This window comes from Raphanus sativus, chromosome 4, assembly GCF_000801105.2.
Source record: "Raphanus sativus cultivar WK10039 chromosome 4, ASM80110v3, whole genome shotgun sequence".
In the NCBI taxonomy this organism is placed as follows: domain Eukaryota; kingdom Viridiplantae; phylum Streptophyta; class Magnoliopsida; order Brassicales; family Brassicaceae; genus Raphanus; species Raphanus sativus.
Window position 1 is genome coordinate 41,446,434 of NC_079514.1, and position 16,974 is coordinate 41,463,407.

The following is a 16,974-nucleotide window of genomic DNA, read 5'->3' on the forward strand; positions in this document are numbered from 1 at the left end:
ATATTATAAGTAGTTTTAGCAAAAAAAAATTGTTTCACAATGTAAGTAGTTTTAACATTTCAAAGCAACTTTATATTTATTGAATAGTGTGTGACCAATTAAATAATGTTAGCTATTTTATTATTGGTTGAAATAATACATTAAATGATACTTTTTAACAAATGATTACTTTTCTTAATATTAGTGTTTTTAGCTAAAACTACTTACAATTTAAAACAGAGGGAGTATATTATAAAGGTTTTTTCTAATCTTGCGGGGTTCATGTCCTTCTATCTTTTTGATTAGAGTTTAGATCTTTAATCTCAACAATGATTGTTTCTTAATATAAAAGGCATAGTTTAAACAGACACCACCAATATAGATAGCCGTGGAAGTATAGATGTAGTGAACATTTGAGTATGGTTGGTAAACATAGACAAAAATGCTAACGCTATTTGCTTGACCAAAGATAATAATTATTATTTTTTGGACTGAAAGAAGCACAATTATTGGCAAAGGAATTGGATTTATAGAACATGCATGCATGCATCCTATATTTCCTATCCATGGAATCTAACTTGGTAGGTTCAGAAAAAGAGACTTTATTATTTTAATGAAAAGGGAACCTTTATTATAAAGGCTTTATGTTGATTAAAATGGATAGTTGTAACTTACCAAACGTACTTTTAAATCTTTATAATAAACATTGTCCAAAGCATGTGATAAAGATGATGACAGGGTCGAATAGTTGACTTGGACGGCTACAATTTTGAAGATTCAAAATATTAAAACATCGATCTTGTGTAATTCTCATGACTTATTAATCCGTGTAGAGAAACTCTATAAAGATCATTTAACTTGGCCTGTTGGCAAGACATATCTAGATTACAATAATAATGGCACATGACAAGAAAATTGATCTAACTCACCAAATATGTAATAGACAAGATGAATTTGAGAGTGGGGTCAAGATATATTGGATAGCAAAGACAAGGGAGTTGGAGCAGCTGAGCTTGTCCCTATAGATCATGGTCTATGCCTCCCTGAGTGCCTAGATGATCCTTACTTTGAATGTCTTAACTGGCCTCAAGCTTTGGTTCCGTTCACAGACACTGAGCTGGAGTATATATCTAATCTAGATCCTTTCAAAGACGCGGAGCTTCTTAGACATGAACTGCACTATTTGCCTGAATCTGCTATACGTGTCCTTATTTCTTGAAACAAGCAGCAGCTTCAGGGCTTTTCTTCTTTCTCATCCTCCATTGTATCATGTTATTCTGAACATTAATTACCATTAAATTTCAGTATAAAATTAGTTGTAATGTATGTATGCAACTGATGTAATCAGGAATATATGCAAAGCAAGTTAAGTTTCCTAGTACTTTTACCTGAAAATTATTTTTAACTCAATCAAACGAATACATATAAACGAATACATTAATAAAAATACATATTTGAATGTATATATAAACAATTATTTAGTTATGATGTTCATTGAATTGATAATGCATATATCAATAAATATTTGTAAGATAATTATACCATAATGGGACAATATATGTTTATTTTTTGGGTTTGGAAAAATAATTCTCTCATTTTAAATCCAACACTATGAGTCTCAAACTATTTTTTATTATTGTTAATGTTATTAGGCAATGTGGAGATGATGCTTGTGTCTACCTAACCAAATCGAATTAGTTGAGCTTTGAGATTAAACATAAAGTAAGAAAGCACAAATGGCTCATCGTACATACATAATGTGAGCTTTGAGATTAAACGTAAGTAAGAAAGCCCCAAGGTTGCATTGTATTATCATTCACACGATTTATATTATTATTAAACACCAAAGATAGAGCTTCTTGAGAGAAAGAGAAATTTCTAGATAAGCCTCCTCTGCTTCTTGAAAGCCATGACCTTGTCCTCGATCTCGTCGTCCTTCTTGTTGGCAAACTCAATCATATGAGCTACAATAAAGACAAGAATTCATGAGAAGTTTGTTTTACATTGAAATCGAAGAATCAATTAGAAACAAAAAAAAGAAAATTCATGTGCTTACCTGGGACAGTATAGCCCAAACCAATTTCACCGTTGCCAAGGGGACGGTTACTTAGGACTGAAGCTACGCGAGAAATATCTAACTTGAATCCTCCCACATTAGTTCCATGAAGAGCCAGCGCCCTAGCTTCTCCTTCTTGTAGGGAAAAATAGACATTAGTCAGCTTGTCGAGAGTATCGACAAAAACATGAGTTATCTCCCCACAATCAGAGAAAACTTCTTTCAAAACCGTCTCGACTTCGTCTACAGGGAGGTTAGTGTCATATCCCCTAACCGAAACGCCATACCAACTGCAGCAGTTAATTTTAGCAAATGAGTTATCTTAACGACAAACAATACATAAGATGATTATACCCAAAAAAAAAAAAAAGAGCTAACTCATCTTACAATTTTGGGTCATTCATTAGTTCGTTAATCAGAGAGGATCTATAGCGTGCTGCCTCCTCATCTTCTTCATCCGATTCAACCTTAACAAGAGCATTCCATCCTCCAACATCAGTTCCATTAAGTTGCAAGGCCTTCTCTTCTGCCCCATCTCCGAAAAGAATAACTAAAGCACGTCTTTTAAGACAAACAAACAAAAACACCCTGTTTTTTTAGCTTAGCGGCAAGAAATTAACAATGCAAAATATATCAAGAGACGCACAAACCTGTCGAGATTAGGGCTATGATCAGGGTCTTTGGGAACAATAACCCTTGTAACGTCGCCACATGAACTGAAGAGATCAATCAGTTCCTTCTTGATATCATCCTCAGGCAGATTAGGGTTGTATCCCGCCACAGAAATCAAAGCTCTAGAAAGATACCAACAGTTAACAATTAACATACACGACAAGTATCCCCAAACAAACAAACAAATAAATAAATAAAAGAATTTAATTACCGGGGCTTGCCACTGATCCTGTCGGCAAAGGCTTTTTCAGCAGCTTCACTCTCGAACTCTTCCCTCTCGGATCTCAGGATGTCGTACGCGTCCATGGTGAAGAGGCAAATAACCCTAAGCCGCCCGCTTTACGATATGCTTCCTTTTTTATTAGCTAAAGAAACTCAAAACTGAAGCACACAAACTCAATCTCAAAACTCAAAGGTATGCAATACTATATAGAGATTAAAGTTTCCTAAACTCTTAGGAACTAGCTTTCCTTTTTTTTTTAATGAAAACTTTCCTATTTTTTTTTTAATGAAAACTTTCCTACTTTGGTTAGGACTTGTGTAACTTCTTCACCAAGTTAACTTCAAAATTATCTCCAACATATATAAGTCCAAAATATTTAAGAGAAGATTAAAGGCTTCTTGCTCGCACTACTATCCAAATCGAATTGATGATCTCGGTCGAGAAAGTATACACAAACACAAGACTACCCACCGTTGGTGCCCTTGTGGCTGAGGTGACAATGGCTATTGTCTCCGGAGCTCAGCCTATGCCTTTACCAAGTGGCTTGGGAGGAGCCTTTAGCTTTAAACAACCCTAAAAAGTCTGTAAGTTTAGGCTAGGGCAACCTGGTATGCAACATTCTATTTCTGTTGGTGAAACTGGTGTAAGAGAGTTAGCTGATTACTTACTTGACTACCAAGGCTTCTCCAGTGTTCCACCAACAGCTTTGGTTAGTATCTCACATGTTCCTTTCCACGTCAGCGATGGCTTCTCCTCCATGTCCTATAAGGTTACTTCCTTGCAGAGATTTGTGTGTAATGATTTTGAAGCCGGAGAGTTAAGTCCAGGAAGCTTCACGGTTGGTTCGGTTTATAGGATACGTATACTTGATGTGAGAGTCTTGAACCTTGACAGACACGCAGGGAAGATGTTGGTGAAGAGAAGTGAACAAGACAAGGGAGCTGGGACCGCTGAGCTTGTCCTTATAGATCATAGTCTCTGCCTCCCTGAGTGCCTAGATGATCCTTACTTTGAATGGCTTAACTAGTCTCAAGCTTTGGTTCCATTCGCTGTAACTGAGCTGGAGTATATATCTAATCTAGATCCTTTCAAAGACGCGGAGCTTCTTAGAAATGAACTACACTCTTTGCCTGAATCTGCTATACGTGTCCTTATAGTATGCACGGTGTTCTTGAAACAAGCAGCAGCTTCAGGGCTTTGTCTTGCAGAGATAGGTGAGAAGATGACTCGAGATTTCGCTAGCGGTGAAGATAGTTTCAGTATCTTGGAGACCCTTTGCACCAAAGCAAAAGCAACTGTAGTTGACAAAGGAAACGAAGTGGAGATCTCAAAGATCATTCATGTATCTAAACCACCTTTGGCTCCCAAAGGACCACATGCAAAAGAAAAGAAGAGAGGAAACACCAAGAGGAGCAAGAGACCACTTATCTCCGTAGTACTTGGCTCCATCATGGCTTCATTCTCGCCTTGCTTCCTCTGCTTTACTGCGACATCATATCCTGAGCGTACGGTGTAGTTCCCCGAGTTCGTATGGCTCCACGTATAATCATCTCTTCGACCCGTGCGGCTTACTTTAAGTGATAAGATTCTCGGGACATCGACAGCTGCCACTAGTTCCTGCACAAGATCAATGTTCCATTCCTTCCGTTCAAAGTCAATAAGATGGTGAACCATTAGACCAGTTTCAGTGTTTCCATCTCGTGGGATCGCTGGCCGAGGTGGGTTAGTGGGAAGCCACACATCTTTCCAAACATAAGTCTCTGCTCCAGACAGGGTTAAGTTGATATAGAACATATTGCAATAAACTAAAAAAAAACTTATTTTTGCATCCATGAAAAAATATTATAAAAGTTTATACACCTTTAGCCTAGTATTGCTTCCAAAAACTTTTTACATCTCTTTTTCACCTTTGAAATGTTTCAACTCAGATATTGAGTGCATAGAACTTATTTTTTGTTAGATTGCATACCGGTTCGAACTTGGTTGGTAATGATGCTGAGTAAATGAGTTTAGAAAGTCATATATAGTCAGGTAACTTAGGGTTTAGGCACACAAGAATTACCAGAAACAAATATTGAGTAGTTTACCCAAAATTTACGCTATTACTATATTTAACTACACGCATTATCGCCTTCCAAAATTTGGTTAGTACTATATTTTCGAACCTAATATAGGAAACAATATTCAATACGATATTTGACCAAATATTAAGTGTATAGTATAAACTTAAAATGATAACCATTTCTGTGGAGGATTTGGCATAAATTACGGTTATATTAAATAACATACTAAATTAGTTTAAAATTTATTGCAGTTTTCATATATTAAATACGGTTATAATAAAATGGCTTCTGATACATTATATGGCTTCTGATACATTATAAAAATTGTTTAGTTTACTTTTAATAAAATGGCTTCTGATACATCTTGCATTGAAAAAAACACAAATATTAGATTTTACAACATTATACTACATAATTGCGTAATACATTATACGGCAATGATCTATGGTAACCTTATATATGGCAATATATTTTGATAGAAAAGGAAATCATGGAATGAGTTAATGGAAAATAGAATTAAGAAAAATAGTAATGATCTTCGACTTTCCTTAAACATGAAATGATGAAATCGGACATATCTTTGACTTTCCTTTTTACACGAAATCGTCCAATTATTCATTTTGAACTATAATGTATATGAGGAAATTCGAGTGGTACCACAATGACATTTCTTTGTAATTTATCTAGTGAATCAATGGTAATTTTATATATGAGCTGAGAGTGAATATGGTGCTGATACGTCAGCATGACACTCATGTAAATAACTTACACATTTAAGGTTACTCTTTAAAAATGCTTTTTGATTAATAAGAAGGGGATATTCGAAGAAAGAACCACTACAAATCATTAGTAGGAAGAAATCTCCAAAAGACTCCACTCCTCCATCCAGCGACGGTCTTCTCCTTCCAAAAAGTTGCCAACACATGTAACGAGCGATAGATACCATAAAGAGATCTGTGGAACTTGTCAAGGTCAAGATGGAAGAGGGAAGAACGAAGCAAAGTGGAGCCAATCACTGGATGGTGAGAAGACAACAAACTGAAACACTGCACACCGTTTTCGTTTGTTCGAAGCCCACATCTTGCCGTCTTTTGTTTCTTAAAGTAGGAATCACTCATCCTCTCAGCTAGTGACACTTGTCACTTTCTTTCCTTAATCGTCAAGCAACGTAAAGAGACCGGCAAGGCCACAAACTTGTGAATCCGAGACGGCAAGACACAATTAGTTTCTATTCGAACAATGGAATCATCAAAAGCTTCCGTCTCTGTTACGTTCTTGATTGCTACCCTTCTTCTCTGTGGAACAGGGAGTTGCAGATCAGAAGAGAAAAGCATGATGCTACCAGGAGGCATTCATGATCTAAGAGGAAACCAGAACAGTGGAGAGATCGAGAGTCTCACTCGATTTGCTATTCAAGAACATAACAACAGAGAGGTTTTCGATTCTCTCTGTTTTCTGATAATGGATTCCATATTGAAACAAGAAACTTTGTCTGATTTAAGTTTATTTTTTCTTTTCTTGTCGGGTAAGTGCAGAACAAGGTTCTTGAGTTCAAGAAGATTGTTAAAGCAAGAGAACAGGTTGTTTCAGGGATCATGTACTACTTAACTCTAGAAGGAAACGAAGGTGGCCAGGCCAAGAACTTCGAAGCCAAAGTTTGGGTGAAGCCATGGAAGAACTTCAAGAAGTTAGAGGAGTTTAAGGAATCATCCTTTTGAACATTCACTTGATCAAAGGGTAATCTAAATGTTTCTCTTAAAATCTCTATAATAAATAAGTCTGAGATAGCTTGGTTTCATACCAGTGTGTGTAAGACTAAACCTGAAGTTAATGTTATCAAGGAACCTCTTCTAGTTTCTTGTTACTTTTTTTTGTTCGTTAATTAGGAGTTTGTGCTTTAGGCCTTAAATCGTTTTTGTGGTCTGGAATCAGTATGTGCTAATACCAAAAAATATAGTTTTTATCGGGTTTTGAAATAGAAGCACAATAGCACCAACGCCTACGCTTATATTTGCTTATGCATATTGGCTGGCTTTCTGTTTGTTATTACAATGAGAAATAAGCTGTTTCTTTGCTTATCCTTAAAAAGTTTAAAACAAGTGAAACAGCTAACCTCATCAAAAGTTTTCAATGATAAACCACAAAAGAGACATGCATACAAAGAAAAACAACAAGGCCATCAGCATCACTAGCAGCAGCAGGATGTGGACCAGAGAGACGGTTACATATCGAAAGGCACGCGTTTATAAAGTTCAGAAGGCAACCGAGGCGTTGCAACAGCTTGAACAGGAACACGCATGTAAGTAACTAGTCCAGGGTTTTCAGACATGTCAATCTCCTCTGGTTTAGTGCCTTGAGGCGGTGTCCAAACGAAATGATGAAGCAAATGACTCATCATCGACGTCACCAGGTTGATACCAAGCTGTGCATCGGGACAAACCCGTCTTCCTGCTCCAAATGGAAGCAGCCTAAAGTCATGACCTTTCATGTCGACATCTTCTTCCAAGAACCTCTCCGGTCTAAACTCCAATGGATTTTCCCATACGGTCGGGTCTCTAGCCACCGCCCAAACATTCACATGGACGTTTGATCCTTTGGGAATGTCGTAGCCTCCTATCTTGACGTCTGCGTTGGATCGGTGAGGTAGCATTAAAGGCGTTGGAGGGTGGAGTCTGAATGATTCTTTGACCACGCATTGCAAGTAAGGTAAGCGTGAGAAGTCTAGCTCGGTTAGGACCCGGTCACGTCCGATTACACGGTCGAATTCTTCTTGCACTTTTTGTTGTACTCTTGGATTCTTGATCATTTCCGCCATGCCCCATTCTGCTGTTATAGCTGCCGTGTCCATCCCCGCGGTGATCATATCCTGCACACACACACCCCATTTACGTAACGTGAGAAACAAGAAACCTACATTAATCAAAGTATCTAAATGGTTGTTTTGTTTTGGTGCAATCAAATTGGTTAAGACGCTAAAAACGATCTAACAATTGTAGGACCGCGAAAATTCTAATATAAAAATTATGGTTACAACACTAATTAATTGTTGTGTCACCGTCCTAGCAACCATACAAGCCAAAAGATTCAAAATGTGTCTCAATTTAAGTTCTTATAAAACAATAAAACGCACCCATAGAAGACCAATGATGGTGTCTTCGCTAAGATCATACTGATCCTTCAACGTAAGCAAGGCATCAACGAAATGCTGTTTTGCTCCACTAGACTTTTGACGTGCCAAAGTGTGCTCCTCCATGATAGCTCGCGTGAGGAGGTCCCTACGAGCTCCGTGCTTAGAAAACGCCTTCTCATCCGCGGGAAACATCCACCGGAGCCAGGGGATGTGTTCAGCTATCGACAGTGAAGCACCTAACTTCAGACCGTTGGATACTATGGCCTTGAACTCAAGCCCTTGCTCGTCCATCACACCTTCCGCGTTCACAAAACGCTTCCCGAACGCTAGCCGCGTTATGTTGTTGAACGCCACAGCTCCTAAGTACTTCCTCAATTGTAATCCTTTCGTTTTATTTTCTGAGGACGGAATATATTGGACATCATAAGTTTATGTGCAGTGACCAGTGAGTTGATTTGAAAAAAAATAACAAAATTTAACTTGTAAAAAATTTAAAGAGTCTATTCATATTTTAAAGTTTATGAAAATATTCAAATATAATATTTTTAAGAATCTAAAGGATATATGCAATATTTTGAAGAAAAAATATAAGTTAAATTGTTTAGAATTCTTTGAACAACATTGAATTTGTATGTCTTAAATAACCATTGACCCAGTAAAACTAGATTTTAGTAAAAATGTTAAAATACATTAACTAAGAACGATATAATTGAACTATTTCAAATTCATTTCTCATACATACGAAAGTTAGAAGTGGTGATGAATCATTATTAATATCAAAAATAAATTAGCATAATTAGATTATTTATTAATATAAATCAGATTCATAAATTTATGGTAAGTCTTTTGTTTGAAAGATTGAGCTAAAATGATATTGTTGACGTACCAGGAACGTTACAGTCTCTGAAGACGGACTCAACCATGGCAGTGACTTCATCTTCACGTATAGGTCTGAGTGACTCGAGTCGTTTAGGTGTGAAGAGCTCAAGCGTGCAAACTTTTCTCACTTTCACGTAGTGGGGACCATAATCTGCCCATATAAGATCCTGTCCGTTGCGGCTGAATGCTTCCGTTGATCTGTTCCGGTGACGGTCGGCGAGCTTTTGGTCATGCTCTTTGAGAACTTCTTTGGCTAGCTCGGCGCTAGATACGACCACGTTTAAAATAGAACCGATCCAAACCGATATGATTGGTCCATAGGCTTGAGCCCACTCATAGTAGCATCTGAACCGGACCGGTTTTATGTCGTTGAGGTTACCGACGATAGGCTTGGGACGTGGGCCTGGTGGGAACTTGAATCTTAGCCGTTGGATCAGCTTGTAAGAGACGACGGCGGCAAGTGTCGCCGCCGCTATAAGGAACCACGACATGGGATTGGTCAGTAAACTATTAGTAAAAAGGAGAAAAAATATAGATTGAATTCACTTCTAGGATTCTTGATAGATGTGGTCGAGACTTTGAGTTATATTAGGGAGGGGGTTGGTGAACCGATTTATATTGTTTATTTTAAAAATAAAAATTGGGAAATATTAAGCTTTTAGCAAACAAATTATCTTCTTATCGACTTATATATGGAATTAAATCGCAAAGTTTACGGCATAAACAAAAGTGGATGATGTCCATTATTGATTATGTTAGGCGAAAGTTGGCATAGAATATAACCTTTTTAAAAAAAAAAACAGAAGTGGAAAAATCTACACAAATTTTTTACTTCTTGTTAAGATCGGTAGTTTATACAACTAAGGAAAATTTTCAGAGAAAAGGTCATTGCTTTGGATTTCTTTTTTTTGTGTGTGCAAAAAACCATTGCTTTGGATTTCACTGGTTATTTTCTCAAGAGAATTGAGGTGAATGAAATCCATTTACCAGCTTTTTTTCTTAACAACTTTTCATGATTATTTGTTCAACTTTTCATTATAATTTGTGAAATAGTAGTGTTTATATTCACTAATAAAATATTCTTGCGGCAAGGAAAATGTCTTTTTGTTTTGTCTCATTACTACACTAATATCTTTCAAAATTTGTCAATGGAATTAGATAGTTTATGGAAAATTCGTTTTTCAAATGTATTATGTATACAATGTAAAATGTTACTGTCAACAAATGTATTTATTTGAATATCAAGCATTACTGAATGTTCAAATACATGCATGTCAGCTAGATGTTAATTAATAAGGACACGCACGTTAACAATAAAAACTAGGGAATGGACATACTGCAAACATATTTTCTTATTAAAGGTAGAATCATAGTCAGCTTCCTTCCAAGTATCTATCTTCTTCTAAAATAGCAAAGTCTGATCCACACTAAACTAGTATTGTAATCCTCCATCCGCTGCCATCACTATGATTCTAATCATGTTCTCTATCCCAAATTATAAGGCATTAGTTTGATCAGTGGTCCACCGGTAATAAATATTTCCTCGTCTCTCCCTACATAAGATAAGACCGTCAGCACAAACGTTTTGTTAGCGAGTGGGGAAGTGTCAGAAGCTTTAGTTTCGAGGTTGGTGTGAGGAACACGTCAGCTTTATTGGCAATCACATGAAGTAGAGAGGGTTGGTGCGGAGTTTCAGAAAAAAAAGGAGAGGGTTGGTGCGATTCAACCAGACAGCTGCGTGCGATAGATAAAGGTTACAGACTAACCTTTGTTTTTTTCTTCTGCCGATAGAATTTTCAACAACAGAAATTAGTGAGTTCACCTCGAATGTATGTATGAGATCATATTATAATCAATCAGAGAAAATTATGTGGCTTTGGTTTCTAAACCAAAAAGGGGGCAAGGATTCGGTGTTGCATGTTAAGTGGGACAGATGAGTAGGTGGGTATTTTCAGTGAGACTTAAAATTTATTAACTTTTGCGTATTTTTTCTTTAAAAGACTGTGTGAAATTTTTGTTATTATGTTCATTATAGGTGGGTTCAATCATTCATTATGTTAAGACGCAAGTGTTATTTAATTTTTATTTTTTAACACATATACACCCTACTTTGCTCTTGGGTTGAATGCCTGGCCAAACTTCTCACAATTTAATTATTTTCAGCAAACATATATATTGTTGTTTAACATGTTTTTTACATTCCCATTGTATTTTGATATTCTTTTATTTAAAATAGATAAATTCAGAATTTATTCGAATGTATTCTTAAAAAATAATAGTTTTTATATTTAAATAAAAATAGATAAATGTTAATTCTTCTCTTAAATATACAAATATTTTCAATTATAATAGATATGGAATGTCGTAATATATTATTATTATTATTATTATTATCCTTATTATCATCATCTTTATTATTATTATTATTATTATTATTATTATTATTATTATAGAAACCAATATAGAAATGAGTTAAGAATGTTCATTTGTTAAGGAAAGGTTGGCGAAGCTCTGACATGCAGTTTTTATTTAATTTTATCAACAATACATATTATATAGATCTGATACCAATTGTGACACGAAATATAATCTATTATGTAACTTTGTCATATAATCTTTATATATTGATCTTTATATATTGATTTGACTGGTTCAGTTCATATGTTTCTTATTGGGTTTCTATTTGGGTTTATATGATTTTATTCCAAACACTACCAAAGCCTTTGGGCCTGTGTAAGCTTTCTACTGATGTTTTAATTTGAATGCCATTCGAGTTGGAATTCATGATGAATCTACTTGGAAACTTGACCAACAGTTGCATTTGTCTTTCCTAGCCAATTAATATAGGGTACAAATTTCTCAAAAGCAATTTCCTTCATCTTCTTAGGTCCTGTTCGTTTGCTGGTCGCTAGCGTCAGCGACCAGAGTCAGCGACCAGCGACCAGCGACTACGACTTAATGTCGCTGATAGTGTTTGTTTGGAGATCGCGCGTTCAATCTCAGCGACCATTTTAAAAAAAAAATTTGATCTCACGATTTTGATCCCACCGTTAGAATTTCTAGCGTCTAAAATTTTTAATCGCTGGTTGCTAGCGTTTGGTCGCTGCGATCGGTCGCTGAACCCACGACCAGTAAACGAACAATGTTTGGTCGCTGAAATTAGTCGCTGACACTAGCGACCAGCAAACGAACAGGACCTAACTTTTTATCTTCCATGCTTTTCTATGGCTTAATGTAAAATCTAATTTATTATAGAATATGATTGTGTAGTCTATAGAGCGTTTTTATTTTATTCTAAAATCATATTTCATGTGAATTTTTTTAGAGATTATATCTTTTAAATAAATTTGTGAATTTTAATCATTGTTTTTAAAGAGATTGAAAGTCATCACAGTCACGAGTTGAATTTTCATCTGATTAAATTGCTTAGTTTTATGATTAGTGATCTTCATTCTTAAGTACGTATAAAAATAATAATTAACACCTTTTTGACATCTAATATTTAATACATTTATTGGTTTATAAGTGAAAGCTTGTAGATCAACAATTGTATGAAACATATAAACAAAGGAAATACAATTTTATTATGTATCTTCAGTCTTCACTAAATCCACAACATAATGGTACGTAGTAGTGGCGGATTAATACCAAAAGTAGTGATTTACATAAGTTTATAGCTAGTTAGAGATCAAAATGGATGGTACATGGAATCCTTCCTTACTCTAAGAGGTTAAAAATGATAAATAAAACCTTGGAAGCCGAGGAAGGTTTTAAAACAAGTATCAAAAAGATGTCACACTTCTCCCAACTTTGCCTCGAACAAAAAAAAAAGCCATATACTTGCACCATGAAATGTTGTCCACATTTTCACAACCAAAAACCACAACCACCACCGGTGATTCATTCTCTTCCGGCTTAAGTTTCCCGGTTTCAACATCCTCATTAGTTTCGTTGATTTTCGGCATTATGGAGACACCATTATTTCCACTACAACACTTAACGGCTTCTAAAATTGTGTTATCTTGACTGCATCTTGCTTCACCGTCATCGTCTACGTGCTTGCCCCATAATACAACATAGACTCCCACCGTCAAGACAATCACTCCAATGACCCTGAAATATAAATTTCAGTTTAATTAATTAACACGACAGAAGGAAAAACTAAACCAAGTATATATATATATATATATATATATCATAATGAACCCGTTGTTGTTAATGTACCCTCCGCGATAGATTCCTTGGCCGAGAACAAAGAAGCTCATTATCAAGACAATGACGACGATAAGAGGGTTAAAAGCAGTGACGAAGACAGGCCCCTTTCGCTGCATCATAAGTCCTTGAATGTAGTAAGCTATGCTCGATGACATTATTCCCTGTGAACCAATCAAAATATATAAGTATCAACTTCATCCCTAATTTGTGAATGGATCTTGGTATCATATATGCTTTAAAATTAAAGAAAAAGAACGGACCGCATATGCAGAAGCCAAAAGGTTCATATCAAAACCGATGCTCAGAGCAGAAGGATTATGTTCCATTATGAAGGTCAGGGCTAAGGATTGCATTGTTCCCATAAAACAGACGATGGTTGATAAGGAGAGATGGGCTGAGTATTTCTTCAAAGTCGATGCCTAACAGAAAAACATATAACCTCCTTAGGTAGTTAAATTCATTTTTAATACTCTATAACAAAGTGTTATCTATAATTAAGAGATGTAAGAGAACTTTTCTTTTGAATATTAATCCAATTATGTTTTTTGTCTTCATTTTAAAACGTGTTTATATAAACTGAAAAAAATAAGATCTAACAAATGAAATGGAAATAAAATTATACTTTGATATAATCAGTCTAAACAATTAGGTTTATCATTGACCAATCTAAGCGTTTATTGTAGATATACATTCACACAATCTTAGAGTCTAAAATCAAGTCCCACGAAATTTTAACACCAACTACATTTTTAAGATTGAATCAATAGATGATACCTGAAGAATGAAGAACGCCGCCCATGAGAGAGACGCGATGAGGAGGAAGATCGTGGCTTTAAGATAATCACCGGCCAGTGGCGAAGAGGCGGTGGTGAGTTGAGATCGGAAGAAACTGATGAAAGGACCTTTGTAAAATATCATCAATACCGATCCAACCACTGTCACTAATATCCCCACCACTTTTACTTGGCATCTTACTTTTTTCATCTCCACTTTCTCCATCCTTTTTCATTATCAAAGTATTTACGTAAAACATTAATATTTCATAATTTATATTGGTGCATATCCACGTATGCCAATATAAATAAAATATTGCTTTCACGTCTATTTATGTATTTACCTGAAAAGAGTGGCGAGGATAAAGGTAATAGCGGGCATGATGTTGCTGACGGCCGTGGAAAACGTCGGAGATGTGAGCTTCAGACCGATGTAATATAGGTTCTGATCAATCACAGGCCTGTTTGAATAACATCATATTTGTAAGCCTTATAGTTGTAACAATCTTCATTCTCACATTCAACAAGACCAGAAATGTTTTTGAAATGGTTTAAGAAGACTAACCCGAGGAGAGCAAGAACAAATATGTGCATGAATATTGTAAACGTCATCTTTGACCTCACTTTCCTACACAATCCCCCAATAAATATTACAAAACGCATCAAAAGAAACATTACTGTTTGCCTATGATGATTACTAATATCTTTGTACCTTTCGGAGAGAAATGCGAAAGGTGCTATCGCGGCTGTGGCAAAAGCGTTGCGGTATGTAACAAGAACGTAATGGCTCATACCACGGTCAAGGACGGTTTTAGTGACCAGGTTCATACCGGCGTATCCAAACTGAAGGCAAACCATTGCAAAGTATGGTTTAGCTGATTCTGACATCCTTAATCCCATCTCAACTCGTTAGGACAAATGAGAGTTAGGAACAGATAGGAGAGAAACACTTGGAGAATGTGCTTTTCCCTGAGAACCAAGTGGTGAGAGGTTCTTTGTATTTATATTCGGATTTGTTCAGTGCTCTCTGCTTTCTTCTTTTCATTTTTTATTTTCTATTAACGTTATTAAATTTCATTTACTTTATAATGACGTCGTAACAATTGTGTGTCATGAATTTCATTATCTCTAAAGTAAGTGGATAGAACACTCTATATGTAAATATTCGGTTTATATGACTTTATGAAACCAGTCATATTAATTAGGTAAATAAAACTCGTGGCTACTAAAACTCGAGATTAATAGTGTGATTGATGTGTAACAAACAAGTTGTTTAGTTTAATTCGGTAGGTACAAATTATGTTTCTAAACTTTTTCGTGTTAGGTTGTAGTTGCAGATGGAGAGGCATAACGGATATAGTCGAGATGGTTTTATATATTGTTAGTAGCCCATGCAAATGCAATATATATATATATATATATGCACATTCAAATGTAATTATATTTCATAAATCAGATTATTTATTATATTGGCCTAACTAATCATGTATGGATGTTAAATAACTGGCAACAGTCTTAAGGTTGTGAGTTGTGGTAGACAAAAAGAATTTATAGAAACTTTTTACTGGACCAATACTGCTAAAACAAATTAGGTTACCTTTGGTTTAAGTTTATACACAATAGGAATCTATAGTATATTTTTGTTGGTTTATGTATAATAGGAATTTGACAAATCGACCAACCAAGCCACTACAAAACGATACTCATTCTAATATGGGGTTATAATACGTATATGGAGTGTGACGTATGGGGACACCTCTCCTACTACACTCCTGATCACAAATGATCGATCCTAAGAGGTTTAATCAATGAAGAAACACAGACAAAGTGAACTGCACGTGGCTGCAACAATCAATTGGATTCAATCCTATCTAAGCTTGGGACCCATATCTCAAAACTACAATTTCTATCTGAAATTTCATTCTTAATCCCATAATAAATTTGGACAACGTTTTCTAAAATTTGATATAAAATCAATTAAACTGAATATATGCGGTGCCGTGGTGGGTTCCTTTTATTATGATATATAGAAGAGAGTGCAAATGTGTATATACGTCAGTGCGTTTGAATACATATCACCTGTTGATAGTTGATCCCAATCAGCATAGAACTGCTTATCCGAAATGTGAACCACATAATACTAAATTAATGCGTACACAAAAACTAACCACTTCGCAATAATTCATTGGATTCTTTTCTTAGAGCACCATTGTTAATCTCATGGCTCCAATTCCTAGGTTAGTTTTTTATATTTTTTATTATTTTTATTTCTTTTCAGTTTTAAAAAAAAAGGAAAATGAGTCAATCACGGGTCTCCACGCGGTGATGGGATCCGCGCACAGTGATAAACTCAGCAATGAAACAATCCTTAGCAAAGGATTTTAAGAGGTTTTGATGGCACACAATCCAAAAATCGTGGGATCCATATCATTTTATAATATTTTTTTGTGCTAAGGATTGTTGTTTTTTTACCATTGCAGGTGGTCTTATATAGTATTTTATCCCTAGATATTGCATCTATTATCAGTTTTGTCTCAAACCTTCACATATTTTTTTATAATATAGTTGAGCACCCATTATCTTTTATAAAATATGCATTAATGTCAGTTTAAGGGACAATAGTGGAGGAAGGTCTATGTACTTCCGAATTCGTTAATTTATATTTAATTTGGTTAATTATATAGATTCAATTGTATTATACTAGGTCCCATTAGTTTATAGATATCTATGGTGAGAACACATGAATTTTTTTTAATATAAACTAGATCATGACCCACTCGACCGAGCGGGAGTAAAATTTTTTTTATCTTTGTTTTTACTAAATATTATACATGATCGTAATGTGTATTAATATAAAATTTTGATAAATAACAATGTGTGCTAATGTGTTTAAATAAGCAATGTGTTTAATTACTAAATTTGATTTTTAAATTTTATGATGACGTAAAATAATTTTTTCTATATTATTTTAAATATATAGTGCT

The 16,974-nt window shown here is 35.3% G+C and overlaps 4 protein-coding genes and 1 pseudogene across 4 annotated transcripts; 2 read left to right on the plus strand and 3 right to left on the minus strand.

Moving 5' to 3' along the window:
- Positions 1-1,690: 1,690 nt before the first annotated feature.
- LOC108852968 (nucleolin 1-like) lies at positions 1,691-3,097 on the minus strand. Its single transcript, XM_018626436.2, has 5 exons — positions 2,919-3,097; positions 2,686-2,829; positions 2,423-2,596; positions 2,036-2,325; positions 1,691-1,943 (listed from the first exon to the last, which is right to left on the minus strand). Exons 1-5 carry the CDS (start codon positions 3,011-3,013, stop codon positions 1,858-1,860), a joined length of 789 nt encoding a protein of 262 aa, XP_018481938.1. The 5' UTR covers positions 3,014-3,097; the 3' UTR covers positions 1,691-1,857.
- A 221-nt stretch (positions 3,098-3,318) lies between these two features.
- Positions 3,319-4,785, plus strand: LOC108851029 (phosphatidylinositol 4-kinase gamma 1-like; annotated as a pseudogene).
- Positions 4,786-6,176: 1,391 nt separating this feature from the next.
- Positions 6,177-6,857, plus strand: LOC108848402 (cysteine proteinase inhibitor 3). Its single transcript, XM_018621759.2, has 2 exons — positions 6,177-6,427; positions 6,529-6,857. The coding sequence occupies exons 1-2, from the start codon at positions 6,233-6,235 to the stop codon at positions 6,709-6,711; spliced, it is 378 nt and encodes a 125-aa protein (XP_018477261.1). The 5' UTR covers positions 6,177-6,232; the 3' UTR covers positions 6,712-6,857.
- Positions 6,858-6,980: 123 nt separating this feature from the next.
- LOC108848401 (cytochrome P450 98A3) lies at positions 6,981-9,625 on the minus strand. The gene is made up of 3 exons (XM_018621758.2): positions 9,010-9,625; positions 8,124-8,521; positions 6,981-7,859 (listed from the first exon to the last, which is right to left on the minus strand). The coding sequence occupies exons 1-3, from the start codon at positions 9,491-9,493 to the stop codon at positions 7,215-7,217; spliced, it is 1,527 nt and encodes a 508-aa protein (XP_018477260.1). The 5' UTR covers positions 9,494-9,625; the 3' UTR covers positions 6,981-7,214.
- Positions 9,626-12,563: 2,938 nt separating this feature from the next.
- On the minus strand, positions 12,564-14,953 carry LOC108849683 (WAT1-related protein At2g40900). Its single transcript, XM_018623272.2, has 7 exons — positions 14,703-14,953; positions 14,556-14,618; positions 14,335-14,451; positions 13,992-14,217; positions 13,478-13,636; positions 13,227-13,378; positions 12,564-13,115 (listed from the first exon to the last, which is right to left on the minus strand). The coding sequence occupies exons 1-7, from the start codon at positions 14,888-14,890 to the stop codon at positions 12,785-12,787; spliced, it is 1,236 nt and encodes a 411-aa protein (XP_018478774.1). The 5' UTR covers positions 14,891-14,953; the 3' UTR covers positions 12,564-12,784.
- Positions 14,954-16,974: the final 2,021 nt, after the last annotated feature.

Bases quoted from the DNA above. Each gene is read 5' to 3' on its own strand.
- LOC108848401 (XM_018621758.2), bottom strand. From the start codon at position 9,493: ATGTCGTGGTTCCTTATAGCGGCGGCGACACTTGCCGCCGTCGTCTCT. The intron at 8,522-9,009 runs GTACGTCAACAA...TTCCGTCCTCAG, and splicing joins CAGAGACTGTAACGTTCCTG to AAAATAAAACGAAAGGATTA. The intron at 7,860-8,123 runs GTGCGTTTTATT...GTGTGTGTGCAG, and splicing joins CCATCATTGGTCTTCTATGG to GATATGATCACCGCGGGGAT.
- LOC108848402 (XM_018621759.2), top strand. From the start codon at position 6,233: ATGGAATCATCAAAAGCTTCCGTCTCTGTTACGTTCTTGATTGCTACC. The intron at 6,428-6,528 runs GTTTTCGATTCT...GGGTAAGTGCAG, and splicing joins AAGAACATAACAACAGAGAG to AACAAGGTTCTTGAGTTCAA.
- LOC108849683 (XM_018623272.2), bottom strand. From the start codon at position 14,890: ATGGGATTAAGGATGTCAGAATCAGCTAAACCATACTTTGCAATGGTT. The intron at 14,452-14,555 runs GTTAGTCTTCTT...TTATTCAAACAG, and splicing joins TTTGTTCTTGCTCTCCTCGG to GCCTGTGATTGATCAGAACC. The intron at 13,637-13,991 runs GTATCATCTATT...TTTTTCTGTTAG, and splicing joins CGGCGTTCTTCATTCTTCAG to GCATCGACTTTGAAGAAATA.
- LOC108852968 (XM_018626436.2), bottom strand. From the start codon at position 3,013: ATGGACGCGTACGACATCCTGAGATCCGAGAGGGAAGAGTTCGAGAGT. The intron at 2,597-2,685 runs GTTTGTGCGTCT...TTGTCTTAAAAG, and splicing joins CATAGCCCTAATCTCGACAG to ACGTGCTTTAGTTATTCTTT. The intron at 2,326-2,422 runs GTAAGATGAGTT...TAACTGCTGCAG, and splicing joins CTAATGAATGACCCAAAATT to TTGGTATGGCGTTTCGGTTA.